General features: G+C 40.6%; 1 protein-coding gene across 1 annotated transcript in view; it reads left to right on the top strand.

Annotated features, from left to right (window-relative positions):
• The window catches only part of LOC106581294 (solute carrier family 12 member 9), an 86,132-nt gene that overhangs the window by 10,130 nt on the left and 61,259 nt on the right, over window positions 1-14,743 (top strand). The window contains exons 2-6 of the mRNA XM_014163255.3: window positions 2,262-2,396; window positions 2,751-2,888; window positions 3,474-3,791; window positions 7,605-7,712; window positions 7,807-7,918. Of these exons, the coding sequence (XP_014018730.3) occupies window positions 2,262-2,396; window positions 2,751-2,888; window positions 3,474-3,791; window positions 7,605-7,712; window positions 7,807-7,918 (811 nt within the window). The remainder of the gene's footprint in view (window positions 1-2,261; window positions 2,397-2,750; window positions 2,889-3,473; window positions 3,792-7,604; window positions 7,713-7,806; window positions 7,919-14,743) is intronic.

The following is a 14,743-nucleotide window of genomic DNA, read 5'->3' as shown; positions in this document are numbered from 1 at the left end:
GTTTTTGGATATAAATATGAACTTGATAGAACTAAAAATGCATGCATTGTCTAACATAATGTCCTAGGAGTGTCATCTGATGGAGATTGTAAAAGGTTAGTGCATCATTTTAGCTGGTTTTATGGTTTTGGTGACCCTGTCTTTGAATTGACAAAACATTACACACAACTCTTGTAAATGTACTGTCCTAACATACTCTAAATTTATGCTTTCGCCGTAAAACCTTTTTGAAATCGTAAAACGTGGTTAGATTAAGGAGATGTTTATCTTTCAAAGGGTGTAAAATAGTTGTATGTTTGAAAAATTTGAATTTTGACATTTATTTGGATTCAAATTTGCCGCTCTTGAAATGCACCTGCTGTTGATGGAGTGCACCACGGGGGGGACGCTAGCGTCCCACCTAGCCCATAGAGGTTAAAAAAAATAAAAATATGAGCTCTATCAGTAAAGTTGAAAATGCGATGGAAACCCATTTTAACTTGTAAATTAATCACTACCGAATAAAACATACATCTATCCATCATTTTAAGGTCAACCCTGTTACATGAACTGAACTCTTGTTTTATTATGGTGAACCTATTCCTTTTTAAACAGTGTAAAAACAGGTGAGCTGGTTCTACTCTCATTCGCCATTTTCTGGTGGAAAACCAGGCGGGTCGGGCAGAACACGTCAACCCTGTTACATTTACATTTAACATTTAAGTCATTTAGCAGACGCTCTTATCCAGAGCGACTTACAAATTGGTGCATTCACCTTATGATATCCAGTGGAACAACCACTTTACAATTGTGCATCTAAATCTGTTAGACATAAATAGACAGGCTTGAAATGTTTGAACAATTTTGCGTTCAGTTGCTACTCCCTGATGCACACATGCTTTGATTGCCCCTGTCACAATGAGATTTTTGGATGATTTAAGGTGAAATCTTCAACCCTGTAACTTTATTTAGCACTTACTATAGGCATTTTTTGTTTTTAACCTCTTGAGATGGGAATAACGTGTTGAAAGTGCTCTTTATGACAATCTTGAAATTAGAAATCAAATGTATTTTTTTTACCACGTTACACTTGGTGGAATGACCCTTGTACCACTTGGAAAGTCCCTTGATGTGATACAGCACAAGGGTATGAACTCCTGAGAGGTATGGAGGAAAAAGTAGGTTAACGGATAGGGCATACTGGAGTGAGTGCATCCCAGGACACATTGGGAATGGATCGTTATGGTGGTCATAGTAATGATAATAAATGTGAAATATGTAAGACAACAATTTTCTTATTGGAGGAATAGAGTAGTTTGAAGTGGACTAACTTGGAGTAAAATATAGTTCTAGCTCTTGGAAGAAATGGCTTTATTGCCTCGCACCATAACTTTACTCTTGAGCCGTTAATCGCGTTCACATGATGCAGAGCTCGAAGTCCAATATCTGATGGCAATAATGACAACAGTATCTCTAATGTAATCACAAATATTCCGAAGATATGTTTACAAATACAATCCCCATTCATCAATATCTCTCATCTGTTTTCTTTGTTCAGAGGTGTTTCATTCTAATCACAGTTCTCACGGTAAGTAAAATGGTCTGTCTGTTCTCTCTCCTGCCTTGATGTGCTCCCCCTCTGTTTTGCCCCTTGTCTCATGATACCTCAGCTGCTGTGGTGTAGACACGCACAGGCTGAACAGCCACCCGTTTGAGAGACAATAATACCATTCCACATAAGGCACAATGCACTGCAGTGCTTCTGTTTCAACAATGCATAGGAGAAATATGAGTGCTGCCCAGTGAATTGGAAGAGTTCTGTTTTTGTTAAAAGCATGAAATAACTTGTTATGCATTTTGACCTATTGTTGAATGTTGCAAGGAAATAGTAGCATTGTAGAAGTTTGGTATTTTGCCATAGGCTATTATCAATAAAATATATTGTCAGTCTAAACTGATTTTGTGTGACATTCAACAACATTTCTTAAACAAATATATCTGAATGCCTTGGCATGGTGTTTTGGTTAATAATGACATGACTCTGTATGAGGGAGGTGAGTCAAACTGCTTTCTCAACTGTGTAGTTAAGGTGAAAGCCAATGAGAATTCCCCACTGCATGTTTATAGACAATTACTGTAAATTCCAAGTTTCAACTTCCTCTAGGAAAGTTGTTCCACCACTTGTTAAATCACCAAAACCAGTTCCCGTTAGGGACTTTGAGATGATTTGAATTCGTAGTGTTGTTTAACCATAGTGTGGTCCTTGTGTTCTCTCCTGTCAGGTTTCGTGGTGGGCCAGTGTGGACTGTATCAGACTATAGCCATGTTCCTAGTGGCCTACTTCATCATCAGTATGACCGTGCTATCTGTGTGTGCCATCTCAACCAATGGAGCTCTGGACGCAGGAGGGGCCTACTGTATCCTCCTCAGCAATACACACGGCTGTATATGATAGTCAGATGTATAGACATGTTATTTCAGGCGACACCACCCCATATACTTTACACACACTCCACCTCAGTGTTCTTTCTTTTTCATTAATGTAGCATTGCATTCGTCCAGGTATTTGTGTGTGTGTGCCAGTGAATGGCTGGTATTGCTTTCATTTTATCTGTAAGACACATTGTGTGTGTGTGTATGCCTGCGCCTATTCTTTCAGTGCCTTCACTACACTATAGTGTGCACATACAAACACACACTCTTTCTCACACACATATTGACACTCACTCTTAACTCCTGTGGGTGCCAGCCTTAACTCCCTCCTCCCCCAGACATGATAAGTCGTGCGTTGGGGCCAGAGTTTGGGGGCAGTCTAGGTGTTATGTTCTTCCTGGCTAACGTGTGTAGCAGTGCCCTCTATATCCTGGGTCTGGTTGAGGCCATAGTAGCAACTTTCGGGCTTCCAGAAGGTATACAGCCATACTCTCTCCCTTTTACCTGCTTTGTTTGAAGGTCGATGCTTTTTGGGATGAATCTTGTCCTGGAGGCAGAGCTGTGCGATTTCCACAAGATGGGTCAGCGGCAAAGTCAACATTGGCTATATATTGTAAAAATTGATGAAAACAAAAATGTACTTTTTGGTCATAATTTAAGGTTAGGCATAATGTTGGAAGTGTGGTGCGGTTTAAAATCTGATTTTATTACTTTTTGGCTGTGACAGCTAGTGACTACCCTGCAGAGCTGCCTCCAGTACATGAGCCATCCCAATAAATGCCAACCTGCGCTCTGTTTACATTGACAGACTACTTTTCTAGTATGTTTGTATTTGATCTAAAACTAATCTGATTTCACAATGTCTACTAATGCATTGTATGCCCATGTTAAAGCTCATTGAATCAAACTGAATCAATTTAAATCAAACTGAATTGGATTCCCACCCTTTGACCTTTCATGGTCTCTTTCACCCTTTCACCCTCATTCCTTCTCTCTCATCATCTCATTAACCCCCTACACCTTTTAACCTACTTACCACCATCCCTCCCTCCCCACTCCAGATGGGGTGAGCCCAGCAGGTTCCCTCCAGGTGTTGCCAGCAGGGTATTGGTGGTCGTTGCTCTATGCCACCGGCATCCTCCTCCTCTGCCTGCTTGTGTGTCTGGTGGGGGCAGAGATCTATGCCAAGGCCTCCTTCCTCATCTTCCTGGTAGTCATGCTGGTGCTGGCCACCATCTTTATCAGCTTCTTCGCCGTGTGCCCGCGCACCATCCTCCTGCCTGCCGCCCTGCCCGTCCACAACAACACAGGGCCACAGCCACCCAACATGGCCAACTTTACCGGCTTTAAACTGGACACACTGCTGGGCAACCTGGATGGTGAGTAAGGGGTGTGTGCGTTACTCACCAACATAAATGTGTGTGCTTAATGTACTGTATGTGTCATGCTAAATAGAATTTCGCTTGATTTAAGGCTGCAATATAACTTTTTGGGCGCCACTACCAAATTGACATAGAAATGTGTGTTATAGAGCTTTCATTCTCATTGAAAGCAAATCTAAAAAGCAGTAGATCTGTTCTGAGTGCACTATGCTTCCTGTTCTTAAGTTTCGTTTTTGCATCTTTTAATTTCGGTTTTGTACACCAGCTTCAAACAGCTGAAAATACATATTTTTGGTTATGGAAAATATATTTCACAGCTGTTTAGATTTGTACAAAATTCTCTACGCTATACTTGCTTGTTTTCTCACATAAACTGAAATTAGGCGGTTTAGAATTTTAGCAACCAGGAAATGGTGGAGCAATTTGTGCATAATGCATCTTTTAAGGAATGAATATAGCAAATAATTATTAATGTGAGCATAGGCAATGTGAGTGATGTATCATGTCAGTTATGCATACTTTATGGTGGCAGAATTTACTGGTTTATCACACACACACACACACACACACACACACACACACACACACACACACACTAATTATAGGCTTAGCCTCTTGATTTACTGAATGTTTACCAGGGTTGCTGGCAGTGAAAAAGGTAATTGATTATTTAGTTGTAATTAGTGGGTCTCGTAAATATCCTTTGGCTCCCCATTTCCACTGTAACGTACCAACCTGACTACTGAGCTGAAGGATTTATATTCTGGGTGGAAATCAACCTTCACCTTCAAAGACCTTGTTGTCAACAAAATCATACATTGACACACTTACACACTTTGTTTGCCACTCTAAAGCTTTCCCTCCAATAAGAAAGAAGTGGGTTAAAAGTCAATGGCTTCATAAAGTTGAAGTCGGAAGTTTACATACACCTTAGCCAAATACATTTAAACTCAGTTTTTCACAATTCCTGACATTTAAGCCTAGTAAAAATTCCCTGTCTTAGGTCAGTTAGTATCACCACTTTATTTTAAGAATGTGAAATGTCAAAATAATAGTAGAGTGATTTATTTCAGCTTTTATTTCTTTCATCACATTCCCAGTGGGTCAGAAGTTTACATACACTCAATTAGTATTTGGTAGCATTGCCTTTAAATTGTTTAACTTGGGTCAAATGTTTCGGCTAGCCTTCCACAAGCTTCCCACAATAAGTTGGGTGAATTTTGGCCCATTCCTCCTGACAGAGCTGGTGTAACTGAGTCAGGTTTGTAGGCCTCCTTGCACGTGCACACTTTTTCAGTTCTGCCCGCACATTTTCTATAAGGTTGAGGTCAGGGCTTTGTGATGGCCACTCCAATACCTTGACTTTGTTGTCCTTAAGCCATTTTGCCACAACTTTGGAAGTATGCTTGGGGTCATTGTCCATTTGGAAGACCCATTTGCGACCAATCTTTAACTTCCTGACTGATGTCTTGAGATGTTGCTTCAATATATCCACATAATTTTCCTACTTGATGATGCCGTCTATTTTGTAAAGTGCACCCGTCCCTCCTGCAGCAAAGCACCCCCACAACATGATGCTGCCACTCCCGTGCTTCATGGTTGGGATGGTGTTCTTCGGCTTGCAAGCCTCTCCCTTTTTCCTTCAAACATAACGATGGTCATTATGGCCAAACGGTTCTATTTTTGTTTCATCAGACCAGAGGACATTTCTCCAAAAAGTACGATCTTTGTCCCCATGTGCAGTTGCAAATCGTAGTCTGGCTTTTTTTAATGGACGTTTTGGAGCAGGGGCTTCTTCCTTGCTGAGCGGCCTTTCAGGTTATGTCGATATAGGACTCGTTTTACTGTGGATATAGATACTGTTGTACCTGTTTCCTCCAGCATCTTCACAAGGTCCTTTGCTGCTGTTCTGGGATTGATTTGCACTTTTCGCAACCAAAGTACGTTCATCTCTAGGAGACAGAACACATCTCCTTCTTAAGCAGTATGACGGCTGCGTGGTCCCATGGTGTTTAAAACTTGGGTACTATTATTTGTACAGGAGAACGTGGTACCTTCAGGTGTTTGAAAAATGCTCCCAAGGATGAACCAGACTTGTGGAGGTCTACAATTCATTTTCTGAGGTCTTGGCTGATTTCTTTTGATTTTCCCATGATGTCAAGCAAAGAGGCACTGAGTTTGAAGGTAGGCCTTGAAATACATCCACAGGTACACCTCCAATTGACTCAGGCTAATTTACATCATTTATCAGAAGCTTCTAAAGCCATTACATTTTCTGGAATTTTCCAAGCTGTTTAAAGGCACAGTCAACTTAGTGTATGTAAACTTCTGACCCACTGGAATTGTGATACAATGAATTATAAGTGAAATAATCTCTGTAAACAATTGTTGGAAAAATTACTTGTCATTCACAAACTATAGTTTGTTAACAAGAAATTTGTGGAGTGGTTGAAAAACGAGTTTTATTGACTCCAACCTAAATGTATGTAAACTTCTGACTTCAACTGTATGTACCACAAGCTATATCTGAACTTGACATGGCAAGATTAAGCATTTCTGTCCTTTTTGAATTCTAAGTCCTCCTTGACCTCTCTAGGGGGTGTGGGACGCTACCGTCCCACCTGGCCAACATCCTGTGAAATTGCAGAGCGCCAAATTCAAAAACAGAAATACTCATTATAAAAATTAATGAAACATACAAGTGTTATACATCGGTTTAAAAATTAACTTCTTGTTAATCCAACCACGGTGTCAGATTTCAACAAGGCTTTACGGCGAAAGCAAACCATGCGATTATCTGAGAACAGCGCCCAGCAGACAAATCATTACAAACAGTTAGCAGCCAAGAAGAGGAATAACAAAAGTCAGAAATGGCGATAAAATGTATCACTTACCTATGATGATCTACATATGGTTGCACTCCGAAGACTCCATGTTACACAATAAATGTTCGTTTTGTTCGATAATGTCCCTCTTTATGTCCAAAAACCTCTGTTTTGTTCAGTAATCCATTGGAACAAAGCGCGGTCACAACAGACAGACGAAAAATCTAAAAAGTACCATAAAAGTTCGTAGAAACATGTCAAACGATGTTTATAATCAATCCTCAGGTTGTTTTTGTCATAAATAATCAATCATATTTCAACCGGACAATAGCTTCATCAATAGAAAAGGAGAAACAAGAAAGGCACGCTCCCGGTGACGCGCTGGACTCATGTCTGGAAATTTCCACTGTCCACTCATTGAAAGTGGTGTCTCGCTCATTTTTCAGAGTAAAAGCCTGAAACAATACCTAAAGACTGGCCACATGTAGTGGAAGCCATAGGGATTGTGAACTAGGTCATAAGTCTTTGTATGGTGGATAGGCTTTCAATGGAAAAACAGGCATTTCGAAATAATAGCACTTCCTGGATGGATTTCCCTCAGGTTTTTGCCTGCCATATCAGTTCTGTTACACTGACAGACATTATTTTAACAGTTTTGGAAACGTTAGTGTTTTCTATCCAAATCTACCAATTATATGCATATCCTAGCTTCTGGACCTGAGTAGCAGGCAGTTTACTTTGGGCACGCTTTTCATCCAAAATTCCGAATGCTGCCCCCTACCCTAGTGAGGTTAAAGGCAAGAGTCCAGCGCGTCATCGGGAGCGTGCCTTTCTTGTTTCTCCTTTTCTATTGACGAAGCTATTGTCCGGTTGAAATATGATTGATTATTATGTTAATCAATACAATTTTTGTTGTTGTAAATATCTGAATTTGGGGAGGATTTCGACATGAAGCTGATTGAATTTATATCTAACCCTCCCCTAGCTGACTATGCTGTGGACTACACAACAGGAACCATGATGTCCTTTGCCACGGTGTTTGCGGTCATGTTTAACGGTTGCACAGGCATCATGGCCGGATCCAACATGTCAGGTAATAAATCGTTTTTTGATCAAAGGAGTCGGTCAGGAGTGTGTGATTGTGTGCGTGTAGTCTGTGTCTAACCTGGTGTTGTGCTGTGTCCCAGGTGACCTAAAGAACCCTAGCAACTCTATCCCTCGAGGAACCATCACAGCTGTCATCTTCACTTTCATCATCTACAACCTCCTCAGTCTGATGGTGGCCTGCTCCTGTGACCGGTCAGTCACACACACACTAGTTTGGGCATAATCTATGTAGATAAACACACCTGTAAACACGTATGTTCAAATACAAATATAGGCACACACAAACACACAGGCCCAATCCATCTCAAACTTTACAAAAATTGACACTCTCACACACTTTCTCTCACTCCCTCTCCCATCTCTAGCTCAGTGCCAGTGTGCCGTATTGATGTGGCACTAACACAAGTGTTGCCAAAGTGCTAAAGTGACATAAAAGGCCCTTTAAAGATGCATTGGAAATCAATACAGCCATCAATTATACTCCTCCCTGTCCTCCCCTCTGCCTGTTTCGCCCTCTCCCCCTCAGTAGATCAGACATGGGCAGATAGAAAGGGAAGAGAAATATGCTGACTCATTGACCGTGTTTACATGCCCACCAATATCCCGTTATTATTTGGGATACTCAAGTATTTGAGTTGACGCATATGAACATCATATCACATTTATAATAACCCAAAAAAGCTTGTATCCCAGTTATGAGAAACCCGCATAAGATGCCTGGGAAATGCTGATCTTAGATGGGATACTGTGGCATGTAAACATCTTATCCTGTTTACTGTTGTTTTTGCAGTCTGCGCAGGCTCAGTATTGCATATCATGTGTGTTGATGTTTTCATCTGATTGTCAAACAAATCACTTATAAAAAAAATACATTTAAAAAAAGTAGGCTATACCTGCGCATTTCCATCCACCATAATAATTTATTTTGCTGATACACCGTAGCCTACTGGACCGTATAGCCTGGTGGCTTCGGCTACTTCCACCCCTAATTTAGATACATTTCTGCTTATAATTTCCAGCATTTGATAGGCCATTTGTCAACTATAATTATACATGCAGCTTCTGACTAAAAAAGTAGTGCTAACCAGAATGTCTTACATGAATGAATGAATGAATTAGTAATGTAGTTAACACCGGTAAAGTTGTCTGTTTTGGTTAGGGACCGTGGAGGAAACTCCACAACAGTGAAAAGATTGTTCCTGTGCAAAATGTCCAAATGTCATCAGTTTGGCTGGGTTTTAAGGAAATTAACAGTTGAGAAAACAATTAAACACCTTTCTGATAAGACTTCAGTTTGCCTTGGGTGCATATTTTATGTGGTAGAAATACTGTCTGCTTACGATAGTGTGAAATATATAAGTTACACATGCATTTGCATTTTCTGGAGATGCTGAAAAACCAAAATTATATTTCTCCACTCCTGTTCCCATTTGTTATATAATTCTAGGCCTACTACTAGAAATGGTTAATTCTGCAGGAGTTAATATGATATTTCTCTACATGTGAGAGGTTATAGGTCTACGGTCGGTGTCCAGATTTCTGTTACTGTTCCATTTAACCCATTTGAACTTAAATTAGGAATATTCACTTTATTTATGGATACAGGATACTCATGAGTGGGATATCAAAGGTGCATGTAAACAGCTTATTCCGAATAAGACCTTAAGCAGGATATGAGCTACTATCTGGAATACTTTGCGCATGTAAACGTGGTCATTGATGGATAATGTAGTAGTTGATCAGACGCTGGATCATGAAATCCTAGGTGGTTGATTTCTACACAATCTAGATCATGAGGGAAGTGGCATTCAGGACCGGTCAGTACCTGTCTCGCATGCACGCATACATCCTTTTTTACACTGAGGAAATTGAGTCCATTTCAATCCATGCTTCAGGATATGAACAAAGGATAACAAGAATGCATTTCCTTTTCCAGTGTGTTCAGTCCGGTTGTTATCTAGCTGTGTCCATATCTGCTGTTGGTTTAGTGTTGCTTTATTGATGTTGGACAGGGCCCGGCATGCAGTGGAGTGTGACTTTATTGGTCTTCGATAGTCGGACTGAATGGAGGAAATGTACAGGGTTTATGAATGATACTACCTCCAATGTCCTTTTATGGTACTTGATGGTGCCTCAACCATATCTAAACCTTTTACTGAACTGTCTCAGTAGTTACTGCACATGTGAAAACACACTGACTGCTCCTCCAGTTGTACATAGAGTACAGTAACCCCGTGGAAGAGTACAGTAACCCCGTGGAAGAGTACAGTAACCCCGTGGAAGAGTACAGTAACCCCGTGGAAGAGTACAGTAACCCCGTGGAAGAGGACAGTAACCCCGTGGAAGAGGACAGTAACCCCGTGGAAGTGATAATGGTAACTTGGTAAAGTCACCATTTCATCATGCATGTTACTGGAATCATAAACTTTTTATTTCTGGCCAGGGAATTCCACATTGATTATAACCTAATTTACTTAAAAGGGCTGTATAACATTCTTGACTAGAGGTAAACGCTCATAAATGTCCATTTACATTATGAAACAGTTACACCCTTGTCACAAGGCAGGTCACAGGTTTTCTTTCAACAATAGGCCACATTTTCTTTAGTTGAAAGTTACAGTTGGTTGTCAGTTATAAGGCCGCAGAAAAAGTGGCAAGAGTTTTTCCAAGTCAAGTCACTATTCAGGAAAAACTCATTGCGCTAGTCAAGGATTGTTACATCTGTCACCAAACTAGAGAACTTTCTGCACTTATCATAAATATGATATTAACTTTTAAAGTGAATGTGTCACCAGTGTGTCATTAAGAGACAGACTAAATGGATTACTCAGATTAAATAGGAAGAATGTGCATTAAGAGACAGACTAAATGGATTACTCAGATTAAATAGGAAGAATGTGCATTAAGAGACAGACTAAATGGATTACTCAGATTAAATAGGAAGAATGTGCATTAAGAGACAGACTAAATGGATTACTCAGATTAAATAGGAAGAATGTGCATTAACGCCATCAGTAAACGTCACGTCAACGTGACATTACTAAATGCCAAACACTGGACCCCCCCCCCCCCCCCCCTTTCACCACAGACACTCTTTTATTTTATTTCACCTTTCTTTAACCAGGTAGGCCACTGCAACTGCGACCTGGCCAAGATAAAGCATAGCAATTTGACACATACAACAACACAGAGTTACACATGGAATAAACAAAACATACAGTCAATAATACAGTAGAACAAAAGAAAACAAAAAGTCTATAAACAGTGAGGGAAAATGAGGTAAGTTAAGGCAATAAATAGGCCATGGTGGCGAAGTAATTACAATATAGCAATTAAACACTGGAATGGTAGATGTGCAGAAGATGAATGTGCAAGTAGAGATACTGGGGTGCAAAGGAGCAAGATAAATAAATACAGTATGGGGATGAGGTATGTAGATAGATGGGCTGTTTAAAGATGGTCTATGTACAGGTGCTGTGATCTGTGAGCTGCTCTGACAGCTGGTGCTTAAAGCTCGTGAGGGAGATATGAGTCTACAGCTTCAGAGATTTTTGCAGCTCTTTGCATTGCTATAGCAACAACGACTCGATGAAGGGAAAGCAGTTGAATGTCTATCATGGTCTGGGTAAGTGATTTTCACTGAGGAGGAACAAATCATATCTTTTTGAGTTGGACGTTATTCCCCTTTTTTTGTCAAATAGTAACTTGGTAGCAGTACCCAGAAGTATCCAACAGGTGGCGGTCACACCATCTCACATGAGGAAGCTCCCTTTGTATTTCAGACTGACATTCTGAGGGGTTTCTTAGGTAGCGTTTACACGGGCAGCGCAATTCTGATCTTTTGACCAATCACATTAGTCGTTTTCGCATCAAATTAGATTTTTTTCAGAGCTGATTGGTCGAAAAATATCAGAATTGGGCTACCTGTTTCAATGCAGCCTTACTAATACAGAAATGATGTAACCTTTGAATAAAGACAAAGTAAATTGCTCCCCTCTTCAGCTAGTTACTCTGCATTCTTGGTAAAAGGCACTGTGTTCACGTAACATAAATGTCAGGGAGATTAAGAATGGCTGTTCAGATCTACAATAGTGCTGCCTTTTGGTAGAATGACATCTGATGCATACCTGAATAGGTTACAGGTGTGTGTTTGTTACAGGTGCACAGTTATAGAATGTGTATGTGTTCTAGATGGGTCTGGGAAGGTGCATAGGAGCCCAATGTAAAACATGATGAGGGTTTACTGTCCAGCTATGAGAAGTATATTAACCCAGTGTGACAGGGTAGCCAGTGGTGACAAATAGCCTATTGCCAACTCTCCACCCACTCACAACCAAATCCAGCCCAATCCCCCAATATACAGTAAGCTTAGAGTGAGTGTGTCTGTGTATCTTGTTTAGGGACTGAGACCTGAATGATCTGTGGGTATTTTACGGTCTGTCTCTTTCTTTGGATAAGTGAAGTGTGTGTTCCTGAATGAGTGACTGGTGTGTGCATTCGTTCTCTGGATGACTAACTACAGAGTGTGGTTGTGTGTGTATCTTTATCTTCACTCTATGGATGAGTGACATTGGAGTTTGTCTATATATGCAGGTGTGGTGTATGTGTGCGTCTCTGGTTGAGTGACTTTGTTGTGTGTGTGTAAACCTCTGTGTATTGTGCATCAGTGACCTGTTGGCTAATCCCATCCTGCTATAGAAGCTTATGTATTTATTACTGGCTGAATAATTATATTAATTTAAATCTGCCTCCCTCTTTTGTTCTGCTATCTTCAACATGCAGCCTGGTGTGTGTGTGGAAGCTGTGCAGTCCCACAAGGCTCTTTCCATCTCTTTGCTTTTTCTTCTGTTTCTCAGCCTCCCCATATGGCTTTTATTTGTGTGTGAGAGAATGTGGTACTGTTTTTCACTCCATCCCATTCTCCCTTGAGCATCTCGTCTCCTCCCTAGCTTCCCCTGGGGCTGTTTAATTCTCTCTCATGTCCCCTCCCCCACACTCGCTGGCTCGTAGTGCTAGTCTCTTGTCCAGACATTGAGGCAACAAGTCCAACATTCTCAGTCTCTGCCCTCCTCTGCTTTCGTCTCATACCTCTGTTCCCTTGCAATCACCCCAATTCAGAGTGCCTGTCCTTGGCTCTCTCTGTCCGTCCATCCTTTATTTGCTTGCTATCTCTCCACCACAGATCTCTCTCATTGTCGGTCTCTGTCCGTCTCTGATCTCTCTGTATCTTTCTCGTTCCCCCCCTCTGTCCCGCTCTGTCCCTGCCAACACACAGGGATAGAGATGGAGAAGACAACGAGGAGGTTCATGTTATGTTGCCCATGACCTCTAATCCTGTGACCCCCAGGAAGAGTAGCTTAACCTCTATGGGCTAGGTGGGACGCTTGCGTAACAGCCACTGCCAGCCTGTGGCGCGATTTTCAAAACCTTAAAAATCCTATTACTTCAATTTCTCAAACATATGACTATTTTACAGCTATTTAACCTCTATGGGCTAGGTGGGACGCTAGCGTGCCACCCGTGGTGCACTCCATCAACAGCAGGTGCATTTCAAGAGCGGCAAATTTGAATCCAAATAAATGTCAAAATTCAAATTTTTCAAACATACAACTATTTTACACCCTTTGAAAGATAAACATCTCCTTAATCTAACCACGTTGTCCGATTTCAAAAAGGTTTTACGGCGAAAGCATAAATTTAGAGTATGTTAGGACAGTACATTTACAAGAGTTGTGTGTAATGTTTTGTGAATTCAAAGACTGGGTCACCAAAACCATAAAACCAGCTAAAATGATGCACTAACCTTTTACAATCTCCATCAGATGACACTCCTAGGACATTATGTTAGACAATGCATGCATTTTTAGTTCTATCAAGTTCATATTTATATCCAAAAACAGCGTTTTACTATGGCATTGATGTTGAGGAAATCGTTTCCCTCCAATAACCGGCAGTCAAGTCAGCGTCACAAATTAAATAATTAAAATTAGAAAACATTGGTAAAATATTATATTGTCATTTAAAGAATTATAGATTTACATCTCTTGAACGCAATCAACTTGCCAGATTTAAAAATAACCTTACTGGGAAATCACACTTTGCAATAATCTGAGCACTGCGCCCAGAAAAATACGCGTTGCGATACAGACTAGACGTCATGTTGGGGAGATCTAAAATCGAAAATACTATGTAAATAATCCATTACCTTTGATTCTCTTCATCAGATGTCACTTCCAGGTATCACAGGTCCATAACGAATGTAGTTTTGTTCAAAAAAGCTCATCATTTATGTCCAAAAATCTCCGTCTTGTTAGCACATGATCTAAGCCAGCCGGACTTCTCGTCATGAACGAGGGGAAAAAATATATTTACGTTCGTTCAAACATGTCAAACGTTGTATAGCATAAATCATTAGGGCCTTTTTTAACCAGAACATGAATAATATTCAAGGTGGACGAATGCATACTCTTTTATAACGTATTGGAACGAGGGTACCCAACATGAACTCGCGCGCCAGGTGTCTAATGGGCCATCATCGTTCCATGGCTCTTGTTCGGTCAGATCTCCCTCCAGAAGACTCAAAACACTTTGTAAAGGCTGGTGACATCTAGTGGAAGCAATAGGAAGTGCCAAAATATTCCTCAGCCCCTGTGTTTTTCAATGGGATAGGTTTAAAGTCAATACAACACATCAGGTATCCACTTCCTGTCAGAAAATGTCTCAGGGTTTTGCCTGCCAAATGAGTTCTGTTATACTCACAGACACCATTCAAACAGTTTTAGAAAATTTAGGGTGTTTTCTATCCATATGTAATAAGTATATGCATATTCTAGTTACTGGGTAGGAGTGGTAACCAGATTAAATCGGGTATGTTTTTTTTTTATCCAGCCGTGTCAATACTGCCCTCTAGCCCTAACAGGTTAAAGACAAGACTCTCGTTAATCTAACCACACTGTCCGATTTCAAAAAGGCTTTACAACGAAAGCAAAACATTAGATTATGTCAGCAGAGTACAAA

This window comes from Salmo salar, chromosome 20 (genome assembly GCF_965601325.2).
Source record: "Salmo salar chromosome 20, fSalSal1, whole genome shotgun sequence".
Lineage (NCBI taxonomy): Eukaryota > Metazoa > Chordata > Actinopteri > Salmoniformes > Salmonidae > Salmo > Salmo salar.
The sequence above is the reverse complement of the archived record's forward strand: the minus strand, read 5'-3'. Positions and strand labels throughout refer to the sequence as shown.